This window comes from Theobroma cacao, chromosome 1 (assembly GCF_000208745.1).
Source record: "Theobroma cacao cultivar B97-61/B2 chromosome 1, Criollo_cocoa_genome_V2, whole genome shotgun sequence".
In the NCBI taxonomy this organism is placed as follows: domain Eukaryota; kingdom Viridiplantae; phylum Streptophyta; class Magnoliopsida; order Malvales; family Malvaceae; genus Theobroma; species Theobroma cacao.
In genome coordinates, this window is record NC_030850.1 from 15503651 (window position 1) to 15519513 (window position 15863).

Sequence of the window (15863 nt, forward strand, 5' to 3'; positions counted from 1 at the left end):
GTCCACATAAACCATTATGAAGCTGAAAGAAAATCCAGCAAAATTCAAGCGAAAGTCATTCTTCCACTCATCATTCTCACAATTTTTCATGTGCTTTTTGCTCACTCACCATCTGGATACTTTTGACGTGTGGTAAAGGTATCTTTCAAAATTTGACTGACAAATGTGCTCTTCAAAGTTTCCTAAAAGTCTCCATAAATCATTTTGGAATGATCACTTTTCGAAAATCATCTCATGGATTAGGCACTTGATTCTTTGACTTGATTAGTCCTTTCTAGTTGCCTTATGTCCTAAAGAAAGTTAACCATCTTTTCATACATTGGTATGAATATTTTAATCGTTCTTGATCAATTATGGTCAATCTTGCTTACTCTTTTCAAATAAACGCATAAAATATGCATCCCCACTCAATGTTTTCCCTCCAAAGGGCATGGATCAATTTTTTTCAAAGCATCATCTTTTGCAAACTTTGAAAATCAATTTCATTCAGTCTTTTCCCGCCATATGGGTATCATGAATAACTTCTTACATTCTTATGAGGGGGTATCTCATAAAATTTCAATCTCAAACATTGATGATTTGCCGAAGATATCTTAGAAGAATTCAACATTATTGCATCATAAATTCCAATGTCTTCTGTCGAATGTTATGATATTAAATAAAAGCCAATCAATCAATAGTTAACAATGCGACATTAAAGAAAAGAAAAAGACCATTTCTTGTCGAACAATGCAACATTAAAGATTAAAGAATCTTCATCTTTAATTCTCTGATAAACCCACAACATTCTTTAGCAACGCCAAAGTAAAATTTACATCATAAAGCAAATCTTTTTCTAATGTTTTTTTCTCACAACTCTAGGTTTTTCTTTTCTATGGAAACTACGATTTTCATGACAGGTTTTCTTGGCAACCCTAAAGTTTTAATTTTCTGGCAACCCCATAATTCTTTTCAATAATTTTGAAGTAAAAATATCATCTCAATTTTTCCTAGAAACCCAAAGACTTTTTTTGGCAATTCCAAAGTTTATTTTTGACAATATTGAAGTACAATCTCCTCCTAGTGATCCCAAGACTTTCTATGGCAACCCTATATGTCACAACCTAATCTCAGGTCACTACCCGTGCAAGAATCAAGAAAATAGGACCCCTTAATCCAAATAAGCCTTGCTTGTCAAGAACACCTATACATAGTACCATCACAAGTATAATCAAATATCTGCAAACCTCAGCAAAAAAATGCATAAATGTACCTTCATTCAACAACAAACACCAAGCTCATTTTGCCACTTACATATATCAAGTCATGACGCCATCCATCTCACACAACCCATGTGCCCACGTGGGCCCTCGAGCCATCACACTAAACCCATGCCTATACATACATATATATATATATATATCCTAATATATATAACATGTATAGCAAAACCGAAATCCAACTTTGGGTGAACAATTTAAATGAAATTCATGGGNGTATGCATGTATGTATATATGTATGTATGTATGTGCACCAAAATACGTTGTCATTCTTGGCTACAAAATAAGAGTGTAAGCCAACATTTATAGTTACATTACTAAAATAGACTTGTCAATGGAACGTAACCTGGTACAAGTAAGCTCCATAATTGACCACTTAGCATACATATCAAACGAGACTCGAGGATCCCTCCTGAGATGGCGATCTAAACTAAGTCACGTATTTAAAAACCGAAAACATAAGGTTTGAAAACAAGAATATAACATAGAGACTGAATAATGCAAGGGAATAAGCCAAGCATGATTCATTAATAATACAATGCCTTTATTTGCAAACCATGCACCTTGTTTTCAAAGCCAAATCCTATTCAAATCATAGATGAACAATGTTTTGTGCATCAATTAGATGAGCTTATACATGTATGAAAACTCCTTTAGAAGTTGGGAGAAAGGTACCAACCAATGGCTCTTGAAAAACACTCAAAAAGATTGAAGAATTTAATTTAGGTACAGGGGATTAACCTTTTGGCCTCAAGGGGTCGATCTTTATCGCACAGAACTTATCTTGTAGGTTTTGTCTTGGAGTCAATCCCTCCTTAACAAAAAGATTGTAAATGGCTACTAAATGCTAAAAGTCAACCCTTTCTAATTTAAGGGTCGATCCCTCCTAGCCAGAAAGCTTTCAAACAGCTTTTGGATGTTAGGGATCAACCTTTTGAGCCTCAAGGATCAATCCTTCTTGACTAGAATATAAATTTTGAGTTCTTTTGAATGGCAACTTAGGTCCAACAAGAGGGAATCTGCATTCTTCCATCATAAGCCTCTCTCACAAGGTCATCACCATCAAATTATCAAACCTCATTACACCATAAAGGGAAGATCATAATCCAAACCCATAATTAGCTTAGTTGAGCACCATTTCTAAGATTTAATCTAAGTGTTCACCTAAATGGAATTGTCAAATAAATAAGATTCAAGTCAAAGGTCTCTTAACCAATGGAGTAGTGCCATAACCTCCACTACTTAAAGCATCAAGCATGTGTCTCACTCACCACATATGTCTAGCATCAAGCGTTGGTAGATAGGCAACAAGCACGTGTTTCACTAAATACACATGTTTAGCACCAAGCCTTACTAGATAGTATAACAAACATGTGTCTTACCCACTACACATATCTAGCACTAATCCTTGCTAGATAGGTATCAAGCGTGTGTCTTACCCACTACACATATCTAGCACTAATCCTTGCTAGATAGGTATCAAGCGTGTGTCTTACCCACTACACATGTCTAGCACCAAGTTTTGCTAGATAAACAACAAGCATGTGTCTCATTTAATACACATGTCTAGCACCAACCTTTGCTAGATATGTATAACAAGCATGTGTATTACACATTGCACATGTCTAGCACCAAGCTTTTTTAGATAGGCATCAACCATGTGTCTCATGCAATAAACATGTCTAACACTAACCTTTCTTAGATAGGTATAACAAGCACGTATCTTACCCATTACACATGTTTAGCACCAAACCTTACTAAATAGGCATCAAGCATGTGTCTAATGGGAAAGGTCCAACCATGCATCATAATGCAAATAACAAAAATAAAACAAAATACAAACGTAGAAGAGTAACAATTAAAATTGACCTTTTCACCCATGGTCTCTTTCATGGGTTTTTGGATTATTTGTAATGCAATAACACATATATGTGATCTGGTCATTACCTTAGGGACAAAGGAAAGTTTGATTCCTTGTCCAAACTACACCAAACAACTCCTCTAAGAGACCTCACACCAAGCTCGGTTGTTGCAGACAAAGCTGTCCAATAAATGTTTATGCAGCCTCTAACAAAAGTCCACATGGTGAATAGAGAAATCCCTACAAGAGGGTGGGATTGCCAAACCTTCAACGTGCTAGCAAGGATGTGTTCTAAAACACTATTCCCTTCCTTTCACCCTAGTCTAAAGAATAAGAGAAAAATAGATTTTTCTCTCACCCACTCACAAAGGTTGGCAATACTACTTACTAGTGTTGAGTGGTGGCTAATTAAAGTGTGCAAGATACTCTAAAGAATTATTGTAAAGGTTTAGAGCTTAGGTTAAAAGTTTACTTTGTAAAAGCTAGTTGGAAGCTGTTAATTCTACTGGTTTTAATAAAGTTTGGTTAAAAATTCTTAATTAAGAAAATCAAAATAGTGAATATAGGTCAGGTGGACTGAATCACTATAAATATTACGCTTTGTCCATTTCTTTTAACCTTTCTTTACTTCGTGTTCATTAACCTCAATAAATTTTCAAACAATCCATCTTAATTCTTTCAAAAGATTTGAGACTCAAATGATTTCTTTCAAAATTATTTGTAAGTGTGATTCATCCCCCTCTAACACTCCTTTTTGGGACCAACAATGTCTTCCTCGACCCCGTGTGACTGATGTATATGGCCTAACAAAAGTCTTGTTAAGAACATTCTGCTCCTCTGTGTCTCTAGTCGTTGCTTATGTTTTAGGCGACATCTCATCTAGATAATAACAAACACTAATCGTGATAACCCTTTAAAAAACAACCAATTGTAACACAAAAAGGCAGCTTCACAATAATTAAGAACAACAAGAAGTCAAACCATCTCATATACACAACAAAATTTAGCCAACAATGACAAACCATTCTTAGTTTGTTCCTAATTCCATAACAGCAAAGGCCATAACGCCAGAACAGCCTTTTGTACCCTTAAAGCACAATTCAAAACATTGATCCAATTCCATACCAGTTTAAATGAAAAACTTAATTTTAATAGAAGAAGAGGAGAATAAGAGGATGAAGTCGGACAGATAAAAAAAAAAGTAGAAGAAGAACAAAAATTTAGAAAGGAATTTTTTTTGTATTTTTTAAAGTAAATTATTAATATTTAATTTTAAATTTTTATAAATTTATAATTTTATCTCATTAGTAAAGTTGTAGCATTTGGCAAGCTAACAGTTTATAAAAACTATACATTGCATCAAGTATAAATCTTTATTTTTAACAAATTTTTATTAGTGATAAGATTTAAATTCTTACCCTCTTAATTACTAATTAAAGGATGAACCATTTTTATACCTTTTAATCATATTTAATATATATTTAATGTTTTTCTTTTTTTAATATAAATTATTAAAATTGAACCGATTAAATTAAGAATGGATAGTATCATTGGTCCAATTCTCAATCCGACTTTTCAATCATTAATTAAATTTACAAATTAAAACATATAAAAGAAAAGGATGACTTTTCAATCATTGATGTTTTCTTTTGAAAATTAAAAAGAAATTCGTGCCCATCCTTTAATGAAAAGAAAAAACAACCAATCCTCTTTTTCTTTTTTGTAAAAATCAATATAGAAAAGTTGAAAACTTGATTTTCAAGGCAAATTTTGCCTGATGGGGACCGGAGCAGCTGGGAAGCCGTCAGCTTTTGACATTATCTTATCTTCTCTCATTCTATGCCGCCAAATTACTTGACAAAGAAACAGCCACGTGTAACAAAAAATGATTTTATTACTGATTGAGGAAGAAAAATATAGAAAAAAAAAAGTACATTGGGGTAAGGCCAAGGCGACTAATATAGACAAAAATACTTTAGGATTGTTTTGTTTCCTTATTCACCTTCACAGCCTACCAACTTCTCCCACGCAAAAAGGGAGGTTCAGTGAAATCTCTCGACGCGGGAACGTTGCAATCCGTCTATTTGTCCAGGTGGGCCCCACATCTGGAATTCCTGGTTACTGTATCACCTCCCGTGTTTGTCCTTCTCAGTTTGCTCTGTCTTTTTGCCTTCGCACCAAACTTTCCTCTCAGAAAAAAATGGCGGAGGATCTGATGCATGCGGTTCAGTACACTAGTTATGGCGGAGGAGCTTCTGGTTTGAAGGTAATTTACTTTATTCCAATTATGTATTTGATCTTATTTGCCGGGTTCAAAAGTTCAAACACAAGGGAATGACTTACGTTTTTAAAGGTAGACATAAACCTTTTTTTATATGATTTTTTTGCACATAACATAACCTTTTTTGAAAATAATATCTTAGTACTATTGTTTTCTCAAGGAGTAAATAATATTAAATTGTTATGAAAAAGATAAAAGAGATTTATAATTTTCACTAAAAAGATAATAAAAATCGTAATTTTTTACAACTTCTTCCTCAATACATGATCGCTAACATTTTTATAGTTTAGTAAGGATGAGGAAAAACCACTTCAATATCGCTAACGTTTTTATAGTTTAATAAAATCAAGGACAAGTTTTTTGTATGTTATAATTAAAAAAAAAGGGGAAATTACGGATTTGCTCTGAGGTGAGTAAAATCTCCTTATTGACAAAAGTGATGCGAAGAAATGATGTTTGCAGTTTTCTGCAATTTTAATGAATTTTCTTTTATGTCAAATGTGTTCTGGTGGGAATTTTATTTTATCTACTTATGCTTAGAGTGTCGACAGAGTATTCGTAATTTTAAATTCATAAGTTTGACGTTATTGCGTATTGACATTATAGATCCTATATTGTTTTGTTTTTATGTCTGCTTCATAAATCATTTTTTATTTTTGCCGAGCCAGTAATTTCATTAATCAAAAACTTGCTTGTTTAAACTCAAGTGCAAGCAAGTCCTGCTTACAAGGATACACCAGAATACAGAATGCAGCAAAAGTAAAAAGCCCTCAAAACAATGCTAACAGAAGCTCAAAACCCAGGAACCCAACGAGACAATTAGATCACCCGAGAGACCTGAAGAGGAGGTTGGAACAAGTTTCCAGAACCCCCTTAGTTAGAAACTTCTTTAATTTAAGGCTGATCCCTCCACAACATTCTTTTTAACTTGCTTTTCCTCATGGAGTGAAGTCGTTAATAGTCAAACATTCAAGTTTTGCTGCAACTATACCCCATAGATGGACATAAACTTGCTTGAACAACCCTCCTCATGCTTTAATCTATCTTCTTATCCCAGAACATCTGCAACACCTGATTGGCCTCTATGAGGTAACTCCACCCAGTCCCCATCATAAAACATAAAACATTAACATTAGGAATTTAAGATTCTAATATATAAAATAAGGTTCTTAAATATAAAGTCTTATTGTCTTTTTTAGTGAAAATTAAAAGGATTTTTAGTGGAAATTTGATACCCTTATGAAAACAGAATTAAAATATAAAGTTTTACTTGGAAAAAAAAAATCTCATGGTGTTATATGAGAAGAGGGGTCTATACGCAGTTCATTTTTTTTCTTAAATGGACATTTCAATTAAGGTTGGTAGTCTAGTGCTTTATTGATCAAAGGAAGGGGGAAGAAGGGTTTTAAAACCTTATCATCGAAATAAATTTTGATTGAAAGCTTCAAGAGAGGGTAGGCATTAGGAAACTGAAATTTCTAGAATGGAAAGAAATGAATGGTTGAGTTCAGGATTTGCTCTAAGGAATCTAAGAAAGGGTCTGAGACGTTGACAGCAAAGTGGTAACATCTTTTTTGCAAATGTGCTTCCAGCATTTTCCTGCTTTTGTGAACTTTAAAAGACTGCCCGAGAGACTTGATGTTATAACAGCTGCGAGTTTTTATGCCTGTTGCAGCATGTTGAAGTTCCGATTCCCACTCCTAAACAAGACGAAGTTCTGCTAAAACTGGAGGCCTCTAGTCTCAATCCAGTTGACTGGAAACTGCAGAAAGGGGTACTGCGGCCCTTTTTACCTCGCAAATTCCCCTATATACCTGGTAGTTTACTTTTTTCTTGTGGCCGTTTCAAAGTTGTAATCTTCTTGAGACTCTTTCTTTTAATCGGCTGAATGATATTTGTATTTATTTGACATTATTAGCTTACTCTTAAGCTTACATCTGTCTTACAAATCTGGGTTTTCTTACTATGTCAAAATCCCAAGAAGTGCATTCTAAATAATGACTTGTTTAATATCATTTGGATGATTCGACATGGTAATTTAATCTGCATCAATACATTTATGGATTGTGCATTAGTGGCTGTTCTTAGTAGGCAAAATGTGTCTATTTGTTCACTAAGGGATATCTGTGTGTTTATTAACTAGCAAAAGTAAATTACTGGTAAAAAAATCTCTTAATTCAACCACTTGTGGGAATCTTATGGTAAATTATGGGGTCCCATTGTTATGGAATTGGTCTTTTCTAAATGTAAAGACTTTATATCTCAAAAGTAAATTTGGCTCACTATCATATATCGATTGCAACTTACATTAAAAGTATCCAACTTTGAATTATAATTTTCCTTGTTCACTGGTCTCTGTGAAGCATTGCACTTTTCTTTCTTCTAATCTTTTGGTTGCCTTTCTTCAACCATTGGCTAAAGAACTTTTGGTGGAGCAGGTACTGATGTAGCTGGAGAAGTGATAAAGGTTGGACCAGGAGTCAAGAATTACAATGCTGGGGATAAAGTTGTGGCTATTTTTAGCCATGCTGTAAGTTGTCATTCTTATTCTTCTGGTTTTAATCATGTCCAAATTTTTATTCATTTTAGAAGTCCAATCTAGCAGGCTCTTCACTGAAGAGGCACTATCATATTGTAATAATCTGAATGACTGGCTAGTTTTGCACACAAGTTGTAGGGTAGTGTGTCATCAATCATTCTGAGAATAATCAGAAAAGGATATTTCTCATGAACAGTGGAAGAAGTACTAGCAATGTACTAGCCTAGTGGATAAATTTGGAAAATTGATGGCATTTGTGTCTTTGGGTGTTAGCTCAGTCAATTAATCAGGTGCTGAAGTTTGGTAGGACTTTAGTGCAACCGGACTTGGGTGCAACCCCAACAATTTTTGGAATAAAAAGGACTTCTTACAGCCAAAGAATCCACTTCAGAATTGATGTCTTTAGAATCCAATAATGGAAGAAAATTATTATTTCATAGACCCTTATAAAGTATTTTCAAGGATCAGTGCTAGCTTTTTCTCTCCAAATGAACCATGCCAATCTTCCAATGAGTGGCCTTGGTTATCTCTAGTCATGACATCTGCTGAGCATTGCTCTGCTTGCCTGTTTGGATGAATCAAAGTTAATGAAACCTTTGTGTCTTGTCATCCCCGGAATTTGAAAAGCTGTTATATTTCTGATTGTAGGTTGCTTTTCCTTGTAGATAGAAAGATTAACTTTTTAAATGGTAAGCCTTTCACGGGAAACATATGTATGTTTGACATTCCACTGGCCTATTTGTTGATTCAAGCTATAGGAAAATTCCCAGCCCCAGATATTTTTTGCGCCTTCTTAATTTTCATATTGAGCTGTATCATGTTTTGAATGCTACTTTTGTCTATGTGACTATCATTTCCGAGGAAGTCATTGTACTACCACTTTGTGAGGCATTTGGCTGTGAGAAGACCTAGATATTATTACTGTGGGCCTGTGGTATGGTGATTTCATATTCTGGTTGTATTATGAGCAACACAGCATCATTTATGTCATTTGCTATGGCCACCATCTATTATGAATATATTTTTGCAATGACAGACTGGAGGTGGACTAGCTGAATTTGCTGTGGCTAAGGAGAGTTTGACAGTTGCAAGGCCTCCAGAAGTATCAGCTGCTGAAGGTGCAGGTTTGCCTATTGCTGGCCTTACAGCTCACCAGGCACTCACCCAGTCCGCTGGGATCAAGCTTGACAGAAGCTGCCAGCAAGTAAATCTCCTAATTACTGCTGCTTCAGGTGGCGTAGGTCAGTATGCAGTTCAACTGGCAAAGCTTGGAAACACACATGTGACAGCCACTTGTGGGGCTCGTAACATGGATCTTGTCAAGAGCCTGGGGGCAGATGAAGTTCTTGACTACAAGACTCCTGATGGGGCAGCTCTGAAGAGCCCTTCTGGTCGCAAATATGATGCAGTGATCCACTGTGCAATGGGCATTCCTTGGTCTACCTTTGAGCCTAATTTGAGTGCAAATGGGAAGGTAATAGATATTACTCCTGGCCCTAGTGCTTTAATGACTTTTGCTTTGAAAAAGCTTACCTTCTCCAAGAAGCAGCTGGTACCTATGATAATGACACCTAAGAAAGAGAACCTTGATTATCTTGTGAAGTTGGTGAAGGAGGGAAAGCTTAAGACAGTAATTGATTCAAAGCATCCCCTGAGTAAGGCTGAAGATGCTTGGGCTAAGAGCATTGCTGGCCATGCTACTGGGAAGATAATTGTGGAGCCTTAGTTTATGAAGAATACCTACTGTAGTTTTTATATAGTTCAGTGATTGAGGTTGCTTATGAGCCATTTGAATATTCATAAGTTGTCAGTATTGAAATTGAACAATGCAAATGATAATGTGGGGTTTTATGTGGTGCTTTTGCTGGTACTTAGAACAACGATGTTTGGTGTATTTTGTTATGAATTACGTATGATGATACTTGGGATAATCAGGATTTGGTACTGTGGATAGTTAGGATATGTGAATTTTGTTTATGAAATGGTTTTTAGGCTTTTAGCAGATGCTTAAGGTTGGACTCTGGATGTAAAGCAGCAGGGTTTCAAAAGTTTATTATTTTGTGTTGTAAGTGGAAGACCTGGTTCTAGCAAATGAAGACTGAGGATGCCATTTTGGCTGCTTATATTTGTCAAATGTTTGGGCACCAATGAGATGAAGGAAAAGAGAGGGACGAGGACAAACGAAAGAGAAAGATTCATTTTATCTATAGAATAGAAAATCCTTTCTCCCAAGTCCATTCCAAAATTAATATTTTACAAGGTTCCAAAGAGAAGGTTCTAAGGTGTATTGCATTTTTTTTTTTTTGATTGGGGGAAAAGATTCGAACTCTATTATTTAGATAAGAGATTATGTACTGATCAATAAATCATATATTTGAATGCGTGTTTTGTATATCTCTTGAGTCGTTTTATAATAAGCATTTTTCATATCTCTTACTTTGCAATGCGGTCAAATTTTAAAATTTAAAACTTCTTAAAAATTGTAAAATAAAATATTAACTAACTTAAATTTTTTAACAAAATTTTTATTTTTTATTGTATCAAAATAAACTTTTATTATAAGTTTTTATATTGATAAAAGAAAATTATGTGATGCACGTGACTTTAACGGTCATAAGTTTATGATATATTTCATATTTATAATAGATGATGCAATGTTTTTCAATGGTGAAATTGATAAATTAAAATGATTTATCTCGAAAGAAAAATGTTCTCATTCAAGTCATTTTACTGCATCAATATTCATCGTGCAAAAGATGCCAGCTGATATAAATTTAATAACCATTAAGATCACGGGATATAATTCTATCAACGTATGAATTAACTTAGATATAGGATATGGGCTAATTTAGGTACAATGAAAAGATTGTAAGTTCATTTAGGAAACATAACAAAAAAAAAAAAAAGGAGTTATTTAGTACTATAACCATTATTTTTTGGAGCCAATTTATAACAGCATAGATTATACATGTAAATAAAAGAAATACACGAATGACCACTTAAAAAAAATACTATTTGCAATTTTTGAACATTTTGATTCAACAATCGAGTCATCCTCGCTTAAAAATTATAGTAGCAGTAGCACCTGATTAAAAATACTAGTAACTCTTTCCACCAGGCAGCAGCATCAAAACGCTCTGGTTCCAAGCCTATAAGCATAATCAACGGCTACAATTGAACTTCAAAAGGCCCGCTCTCCCATATCCCAACTCTCCTCTTTCCAGTTTCTCTCAGCAGTTCACGGCAATTCTCATACTGGTACTTCACATTCTCTTCTAGTTAACTCCTTCTAATCTCCTAACCTTGTATTTTCTCTGCATGTTTCTCACAAAAAGACTAGTAGTCAAGCTCCCCCGCGGATTTCCTGCCCTTATCTCTGCCTCCATTCTCTACTCTTTTTCTGCAGTAGCCCCAAAAGACGCAGCTCATCATGCTTCATCTTTAATCAACCACCCAAACTGGAAAACAAACCAAACCCTCAAATCCCTAGTTTCCCACATGAACCCCAGTGTCGCTGCCCAGGTTATCCTCCTCCAAAACGATAACGCCTCACTCGCTCTCCAATTTTTCCGATGGGTTTGTCAACACTCCACGTATTGCTACCCTATAACTGGTAGAATCCACCTCTTAAACTTGCTTATATTCTCCCATTCATTTCAAATTGCTCATAAGGCTATAATTGATCTAATAAAAAATTGTAGTACATGTGAAAACGATCTTTTGAAGCTAATGGAAGCGCTTGACGAGATGAGGAAGACCGGGTTTCGCTTAAATTATCCTTGTTATAGCATACTTTTGGTGTCTTTAGCTAAGTCAAATATGGGTGTTTTAGCATCTTCTGTATATAAAAGAATGGTAGCTGAAGGGTTTGTTCTCAGTGCTATTGATTATAGAACAATAATCAATGCTTTATCCAAAATTGGCTTTGTGTGTCAAGCTGAAATGTTCATTTCCAAAGCTTTGAAGCTTGGGTTTGGATTGGGTACTCATATTAGTACTTCTTTAGTGTTGGGCTATTGTAGACAAAATGATCTCCCGGAAGCCTTTCGGGTGCTTGATGTTATGTCCAAACGAGATGGTTGTGGAGCGAATTCAGTTACTTACTCGATTTTAATACATGGTTTATGTGAGGTTGGGAGGGTTGAAGAAGCATTTTCTCTGAAAGAAGGGATGAAAGAAAAGGGTTGCGAGCCAAGTACTCGGACTTACACTGTATTAGTCAAGGCCTTGTGTGATAATGGATTGATTGGTAAGGCTTTCGATTTGGTTGGTGAAATGAGTGGGAAAGGATGTAAGCCTAACGTTTATACTTATACCGTTTTGATTGATGCATTATGCAGGGAAGGGAAGATTGAGGACGCTAATGGGATGTTTAGGCAGATGTTAAAAGAGGATGTTTATCCTGGAATTGTTACGTACAATGCATTGATTAATGGATATTGTAAGGAAGGTAAGATTATTTCTGCTTTTGAGCTTCTTAGTTTGATGGAGAAAAGAAATTGCAAGCCTAATATCCGTACCTATAATGAGCTTATTGAAGGGTTGTGTAAAATTAACAGACCATATAAAGCAATGCTCCTTTTGGGAAAGATTGTTGATAATGGCTTATTGCCTAACAGCATAACATATAATATTCTGATTGATGGGTTCTGCAAAGAAGGCCATTTTTATATGGCTTCCAAGATATTTGAATTGATGAACTCACTTGGTGTTAATCCTGATGGTCATAGTTACACTGCTATAATTGATGGGCTTTGCAAACAAGGGAGTCTGAAGCTTGCGAATGGGCTCTGGGGTAAGATGATAAAGAAGGGAATTAATCCTGATGAAGTAACATTTACTGCACTTATGGATGGGTTTTGCAAGATTGGTAATACTGGAGATGCATCAAAGCTTTTCAAGATGATGATTGTGAATGGTTGTTTGAAGACTTGTCATGCGTTCAACGTATTTCTTCATATTCTGAGCAAAGAATGCAAGTTAACAGAGGAATATGCATTTTTTGGGAAAATCCTAAAGCATGGTTTAGTTCCTTCTGTTGTGACTTACACAATATTAGTAGGTGCACTTTTTCAAGCAGGCAAGGTTGAACAGTCTTTGAGCATGTTGAAGCTGATGAAACAAGTTGGCTGCCCTCCAAATGTCTATACATACACTGTCGTGGTTAATGGCCTCTGTCAAATTGGAAGAGTTGACGATGCAGAGAGAATCCTGCATCTCATGTTTGATTTAGGAGTACCTCCAAATCATGTTACATACACTATATTGGTCAAAGCACATGTTAATGCTGGTAGGTTAAATCGTGCCCTTGATATTACATCTTTCATGGTTAAAAACGGATATGAACCCAACTGTCATATCTATTCTGCTCTACTAGCAGGGTTTGTTTCATCAAACAAGGTCACTATAGCTGGAAGCTCCAGTTTTATCAGTCCCCTAGATTTTGGTTCACCACCTACTGCTGAAAATTATGATGAATGTGTTTCCAGAAATGTTCTAAAGGAAATGGATCTTGATCATGCGTTGAAGCTCCGGGCTGAAATTGAGAAATTCGGCGGGTCTGTTTTAGATTTCTACAATTTTCTAATTGTGGGTTTATGCAAAGGGGGAAGAATTGTTGTTGCTGAACATCTTACCAAAGATATACTGAAGGATGGTTTATATCCTGACAAGGCATGTTTTTCTATCATTGATTGGCATTCCAAGAACAGCAACTGCAACGAGTGCCTCGAGGTCTTGGATCTCATTCTCAGTCACGGTTTCCTTCCATCTTTTGCATCTTATTGTTCAGTGATCCACTGTATGCGTAACAAAGGAAAGATCAAAGAAGCACAAAGACTGTTTTCTGACCTCATGAAAGACAATAGTATTGGGGAGGCAAAAGCAGTATTACCCCACATTGAGTTCCTAGTAAATTGTGATGAACCTGAAAAATGCGTAGAGCTTCTAAAACTGATTGAGCAAATGGCTAACAGAGAGAGGCCAGTCATCTAGTTTATGCTCCATGATTTCTTCTCATTTGGCATCATTGCTTATCTGAACTGTGAAGTCAGGATCTCCCAGACTAGCTAGAGGAGAAATAAATTTACCGTTTTGTCCCAAATTTGTTGGGTAGCTTGTCATTGACTCAACATAAACCAGACTCACAACAGGATTACCAGGTGAAATCTAGTTCATACTCAACACAGTTTTTTCTTTTTTAGATCTGATAAAATCCGGACAATGTTAAAAGCATACCCTAGGAAAAGCCCCGTGTAGATGTTAGGACTGTAGTAGGAAATATTTTTGCTCCCATTGTTGGGATTGAAGGTAAAGCAAATAGGGCGTCTAGTTATTACCTCCTAAATTTTTTAAATGAATATCTTTTGCCAATCTAGGCTTATGAGATTAGATATATTTGCAGGGATTATTGGATTTCCCTTTTCTTTGTTTAATTTTTGCTAAAACTATGAATTGTTTCACGTTGAAAGCTAAGCAAGTTATTTCAATTCATTATACTAACCTTCCTTAAATGTTCAAACAAACACATTTTCTGTCACCTGAATTTCTGAAAAACGTGCGTTGAATGCAACTTGCAATCAACCCTAAATTATGTATGCTTTCTTTAATACACTTTAGAAAAAAAAACAATGTTATTATGGTAGTCTATTAGTTTTGCCCAGTCAGGGGTAGTTGCAAAGATAAGTATCTATAGACTCATAATTTTGTAGTCTAAACCATGAGTCAGCAGCGGTCCAAGGTCACTCACGAATTGTCTTGTATTGATGGATTTTGATCAATCTTTCAAGTAATTCTACGACTTAACAAGTAATAATTTTTATATGCTTTCAAATTAAAAAGATAAATAGAATTAGTCTCGTGTAATGGTTTAATAGAGAACAAAGCCACATTTCAGTGTTGTAACTTTTACAAATACTTAATTATATATTATTATTATATAATATAACTTATGATGAAACAGTGAATTTTATAGGTCGATAATCACCACATAAAATAATTTATAGTTTTAGAACCTCAAATTTTGAAATGTACAAAGTTGAAACTAAAAAATAAAATTCGACTCAAACTTGATAATTTGTGAATAAATAACAGATAACAAATCAAGCTTAAAGCAAAGGAGATACTTGACTGACTCCACCAGGTCTTTAGCAAGTAAAAATGGCAACCCATTACCTATACTCGGATTTGAAAGGTGCTTGTTAAGAAGGAACTGGATTTTCTAAATGCATTTTGAATTTTTGTTGAATTATAAATTTACCTCATTCACAACTTGTTTGCCTTTGGTCGTATAATAAGTTTTTTTTTTTTAGTAAAACTGTTCTAAAAGTACGGTAAAAAAAGAGTTAAATAATGTTTGACAAATTTAATACACAAGTGCTCTAAGATATTAAAAAACTTGATTAATATTTTTATTTAGTTTTAATAAAAAAATTTCAATTTTATTACACAAAATTATAAGTTTTTGAGTGAAAGAAATTAATAAAATGAAATAATTTTTTATTAATTTAAAATAATTTATTAAAATAAATTAAGAAATAATTTGACCCGAGTGAAAAAAGTGAATGTCAAAAAACTATAGTTTTCCCTATAATTTTATAAATTATTCAAGGGTAGAGTGTAAATATAGATAAATTCTATTAATAATTTGTTATTATACACTACCACTTTTTGAAGAAATTTTGATTTATAATTTCCTCTAAAAGCTTAAATAGGAGTTTCATATGAGTTAATAATCTTAAATTTTTGACCAACCAAACACATTACTTCTATTTTTAAACTATAGAAACACTTTCAAGACAAATATAAAGATGACAATGAATATTTTATAATGGAATACTTTATACTATTATATCTAATTAAATATGATTAAAATATTTTATAATTGAATTTGAGTAATAAAATTACTACTCATCACAAAATAAA

General features: G+C 34.4%; 2 protein-coding genes across 2 annotated transcripts; both read left to right on the forward strand.

The window, feature by feature from the left end:
• Positions 5140 to 10063, forward strand: LOC18612689 (putative quinone-oxidoreductase homolog, chloroplastic). Its single transcript, XM_018118919.1, has 4 exons — positions 5140 to 5386; positions 7077 to 7218; positions 7840 to 7931; positions 8977 to 10063. Exons 1-4 carry the CDS (start codon positions 5321 to 5323, stop codon positions 9664 to 9666), a joined length of 990 nt encoding a protein of 329 aa, XP_017974408.1. The 5' UTR covers positions 5140 to 5320; the 3' UTR covers positions 9667 to 10063.
• Positions 10961 to 14330, forward strand: LOC18612690 (pentatricopeptide repeat-containing protein At3g07290, mitochondrial). Its single transcript, XM_018118625.1, has one exon. The coding sequence runs from the start codon at positions 11259 to 11261 to the stop codon at positions 13932 to 13934; it is 2676 nt and encodes an 891-aa protein (XP_017974114.1). The 5' UTR covers positions 10961 to 11258; the 3' UTR covers positions 13935 to 14330.